Source organism: Nesoenas mayeri (assembly GCF_963082525.1).
Source record: "Nesoenas mayeri genome assembly, chromosome: 29".
Lineage (NCBI taxonomy): Eukaryota > Metazoa > Chordata > Aves > Columbiformes > Columbidae > Nesoenas > Nesoenas mayeri.
Genome location: NC_137561.1, coordinates 386,353 through 391,464, shown reverse-complemented (window position 1 = coordinate 391,464; position 5,112 = coordinate 386,353). Strand labels below are relative to the sequence as shown.

General features: G+C 50.3%; 1 protein-coding gene across 1 annotated transcript; it reads right to left on the bottom strand.

Moving 5' to 3' along the window:
• Positions 1–3,574: 3,574 nt before the first annotated feature.
• Positions 3,575–4,444, bottom strand: LOC308050604 (olfactory receptor 14A16-like; the record flags this gene model as incomplete). Its single annotated transcript, XM_080360765.1, has 1 exon — positions 3,575–4,444. One exon carries the CDS (start codon positions 4,442–4,444, stop codon positions 3,575–3,577), a length of 870 nt encoding a protein of 289 aa, XP_080216891.1.
• Positions 4,445–5,112: the final 668 nt, after the last annotated feature.

The window sequence follows — 5,112 nt, the reverse complement described above, 5'->3', positions numbered from 1 at the left end:
GTGCCTGGGAGATGGGGAACGGCTGCTGCTGGGGTGGCTGTGCTCAGTCATGGCCCATGAGCTGACCCTGCTCTGCTCCTCTCTTACACTGCCCACACTTGGATGGTCCTCAGGAATCATCCATGAGCCTGGTGGATCCATGAACCTCCTGCAGTGATGAGTATGGATCCAAATAGGGGATTCAAGCAAGTTTGGGACTGAGACATTGAGGTGACTGGTGACCATTGCCAGGTGTATGAAAGAAGGTGGATGAGTTGTGAGGAGCTCACAGGCATTTCCAACACCACAGAAAACCAGAGCCTTGCAGTTACAGCAACAGCACTTGACATAAAACTCACCCCCAAAACAAAAAACAGTCACACTGACCACAGGAAAAGCCTTGAAACACATTGGAGAAAGATCTCCCAGGTCCCAGGGGTCAGGGCTCAGCTATTCTGGTGATGAACAAGCATCAAGTGCTCATATGGCAGAAACTTGGGCTTTCCTTCTGCCTTTCACTTCATTAGAGGTTTGTTCGTTCTTTCAGTACCTGCAGTTCAGGATCATGGCAGCAGAGGGCTCACTAACATCTAAAATGCTCTTAAAAGCCACGGTTCTGTGCATCATTTTCCTAAAGGCTTCAAGTCTGGTGTGGATGATTAGAGAGATTTCAGGAATAGCCAAACAGAGAGCATTTCCATAATAAATAGTAATAAAGCCAAACTTCTTCTATTTGCTTCCCTGCTCGCCCTTCCCTCCCTTTCCAGAACAGGTGGCATCAGCAGCCTCCAGTTCATATTGACATGTTACATCTCCTGATCAAGACTGAATATGTCAGAAAAGTGGGTGCCTAAATCACCATGTGAGTGAGGAGACACTCCAGGACACCTCAAGAGGAGTCACACTCCTCTGGACCAAGAGATGGGTGTCCCTGGCAATCTCAGGTGCCACAGCACAGTGATACTTGTGTTCAGGAGCTGGTCAAGTGACCCATCTCCTGTTCTGTAATGGTGTCTGAGTTTGCTCAGGTCAGCCCTGACTTGAGCCCCATCCACTGCTGGGTGTTCTCCAGACTCCTGCCTTCAGGAACCAAGTCCCAGGAGACCTTGCTGGTGAAGATGCAGCAAAAGTAGCTATGAAGAACCTCAGTCCTGTCTGATTCTAGTCCTAGGAAATTCAGCAGCAGGCCCGCATTCACCCTGTCCATTCTTTTACTGCAGATGAAACTATATCAGCTCATCTTGTTGCCCTCAACCTCCCCTGCAGGTATCAAGTCCAGGGCAGCTTTGTCATCATCCCCACATCCGTGGACAAGGTTTCAAAATTCCTCCATTACAGCTTCCCCTGCTCCCATGTCCTGTGTGCTGCCTTTGTGCCCTGCAGCTCCAGCAGTTCAGGCAAACAGTCTCATGAGATAAATGGTTCTTTTCAAGAGTATTTAAAGAGATCATTCTTGTGCTTGGAGCAGCCTGTCCTGTAAGGCTGATCAGTTTTCCTGAGCTTCTTCACCCTTCACACCAACCTCCATGTCACCAAATAGCCCAGCATCCCCCAGTATGTCGAAGTCTTCTCCTCTGGATTCCACCAGCCTGTGCTGTGCTGCTGGCCTTCCTCCCTCCCCTCTGGTGCCTGGGACCCCACTGTGTCCTGGTCACAACAGCCAAGGTAGACACTGATGTTCACATCCCTTACCAGCTCTTTCTTTTTCCCAGTTACAGATTCAGATGAGCATCACCCTTGTTGGCCCACCAGAGAGCCACATTAAGAAGTTGTCCCAAGATCCTCTAGAATGTTGACACCTACAGCTTTGCCTGGCCAGTGAATATCAGGGCAATTACAGTTCTCCATAGGAACCTGCTCGGAGTACAGCTGAACAGTGTGTGTGTGCAGGGCTGGCACACAGCAGTGTCCTCTCACAGCCAGGCTCCTGCCAGAGACCTGCAGAACCAGCAGAGCAGGGGCTGGGCTGTGCCCCTGTGCACTGGACACCCCATAGAAGGTCAGTCATCATGGACTGGCCTCACAACCACCTTTTCCAGCACTGGCCACTCACCCACAGAGGTTGTTCTTCCCTCCATGGATGGACACTCATTGGATAGTTCAGCAGTCCATGTTTGCCTGGTACAGATGAGATGTGAGCATGCACATCATGTATGTGAGGTGACATGACCATGAGCCAGCACTGTGCCCTTGTGGCCAGGAAGGCCAATGACATCCTGGGGTGTATTAGAAGGGGGTGGTCAGTAGATCGAGAGGTTCTCCTTCCTCTCTACTCTTCCCTGGTGAGGCAACATCTGGAATATTGTGTCCAGTTCTGGGCCCCTCAGCTCCAGCAGGACAGGGAACTGCTGGAGAGGGTCCAGCGTAGCGCAACAAAGATGATTAAGGGAGTGGAGCATCTCCATTATGAAGAAAGGCTGAGGGACCTCGATCTCTTTAGTCTGAAGAAAAGGAGACTGAGGGGTGACCTTATTAATGCTTATAAATATATAAAGGGTGAGTGCCATGAGGATGGAGCCAGGCTCTTCTCGGTGGCAAACAATGATAGGACAAGGGGTAATGGGATCAAGCTGGAACACAAGAGGTTCCACTTAAATTTGAGAAAAAACTTCTTCTCAGTAAGGGTGACAGACACTGGAACAGGCTGCCCAGGGGGTTGTGGAGTCTCCTTCTCTGGAGACATTCAAAACCCGCCTGGACATGTTCCTGTGTGACCTCACCAAGGCGTTCCTGCTCCAGAAGGGGGATTGGACTAGATAATCTTTTGAGGTTCCTTCCAATCCCAAACATACTGTGATACTGTGATACTGTGATACTGTGCTGTTGCCTATTGGAATGGGTCTGTGTGGTGTGGGCTGTTTCCATCTTTGTTTCCCTGCAGACACCTGGATTTAGTGCTTTGCCATGGGCTGACTCCACCTTGGGCCATGTCTCACTCTGTGGGCTCCAGTCACTGCCCACCTCAGGCACACACCGTCCCTGTGTATCTCATGGGCTCTCCAGGCAGCTCCAGATTCCTCTCCTGGAGGATTATCCTCTGTCCCATCATGCTCTGGGACAGCCCAGTCTGACTGTATCTCATGACCACTCCCCTTCTCCACTGTCAACAGACAACAAGGGTTGTGTCTTAAACCACAACTCTGTTGTCTATGAGCTACTAACGTGACAATGAGCTTTGACCTCAGGCCCTTTTGAGTGAAATTCCTGGGCCTGTTGTTGAGATCAGCTTTAGAAGAACAACCAAATATTGAGCAACTGCATAGAAGAGATGTCATTTTATTACAAAGATTCTATGGGAGACCAAGCTCTGACACAGTGTGAGGAAAATATTTATACAGGTTTCAGGTATTTTAAAAATATTAATAATGGCTACATTTCTCAGGATAGTCAGCTAAACACAAACAATTATGTACGAACATAAAAACCATAAATAACAATATGGGTAATGCCATCAAAGTAAAAGGGATAAAACAAGGTACAGGCCTGCATTGGGATACAAATAGACATCATTTGTGGACAGTGATGGAAAGCTGACCAGTATTGACAAACACCCATGAAATCACTTTCCTAATGGACTCCTTGAGCTCCTGGTTCCTCATGCTGTGATGAGGGGGTTCACTGCTGGAGGCACCACTGAGTACAGAACAGACACCAACAGATCCAGGGAAGGAAATGATATAGAGGGGGGCTTCAGGTGGGCAAACACGACAGTGCTAAGGAACAGGGAGACCACGGCCAGGTGAGGGAGGCAGGTGGAAAAGGCTTTGTGCCGTCCCTGCTCAGAGGGGATCCTCAGCACGGCCCTCAAGATCTGCACATAGGACACCACAATGAACACAAAACAGCCAAACGCTACTAATACACAAGCCACAAGCAAACCAAGTTCCCTGAGGTAGGAGTGTGAGCAGGAGAGCTTGAGGATCTGGGGGATTTCACAGAAGAACTGGCCCAGAGCATTGCCCTTGCACAGGGCCAGTGAAAATGTATTGGCCGTGTGCAGCAGAGCAGTGAGAAACCCAGTGGACCAGGCAGCTGCTGCCATGTGGACACAAGCTCTGCTGCCCAGGAGGGTCCCGTAGTGCAGGGGTTTGCAGATGGCAATATAGCGGTCGTACGACATGACGGTGAGAAGAAAATACTCGGTTGAAATGGAAAAGAGAAACAAAAATAGCTGCGCAACACATCCGAAAAAGGAGATGGCCCTGGTGTCCCAGAGGGAATTGGCCATGGACTTGGGGAGAATGGTGGAGATGGAGCCCAGGTCGAGGAGGGCGAGGTTGAGCAGGAAGAAGTACATGGGGGTGTGGAGGTGCTGGTCCCAGGCTATGGTGGTGATGATGAGGCCGTTGCCCAGGAGGGCAGTCAGGTAGATGCCCAGGAAGAGCCAGAAGTGCAAGAGCTGCAGCTCCCGTGTGTCTGTGAATGGCAGGAGGAGGAACTGGGTGATGGAGCTGCTGTTGGACATTGGCTGCCTGTGGGCATGTGGACCTGTGCAATGAGGAAAAGACAGTGACAAGTTAGAGAATAAACAGGCTGTTTCTCATGGAATACCCCTTCACCGATGGTGGGATGTTTCAGCTCATTCTCCCTTTCTACTAACTGAGAAAAACTGTTCATCAGTTTAAAATGCAGCTTGGGCATCTGGTTTCCATGAACAGACCTTTGAGGTAAGATCAACTGAACTCGTTTCAGAACAAAAACGGATCCACATCCCCACCCCAACCCCAGAGAGCAAGAGCACCAGGGACAGGTGGAGAAACAGGGAAGAACACCGCAGTGCTACCAGAAAATAAAGCAAGGACAGAAAGGCAGACGTGCATGCTGTGGAACCTTCTCCTGACCCGGCTGTGCTGCTGCCACTCACATAATGACACTGCAGAACAAGGACTTTTAGCACCTTTTTTGAGTACCACGTTGCAGGAACCCTTCACCTGGAGGTCCAGCTGCTGAGGTGGAGACTCGTGACCTGGACCCCATGGCTTTGGGGCAGAGGGTCTGCTGGGGAGGAGAGGAGACCAGGGGTTGCACTGGGAAATGTGTCTGCACTGGAAAGGATATGAGAGACGTTCCTACATCCCATCCCCAGCATTTTTGGTAGCAGTTAACTCTCCCTGCCCATGTCTGTGCTGCCTG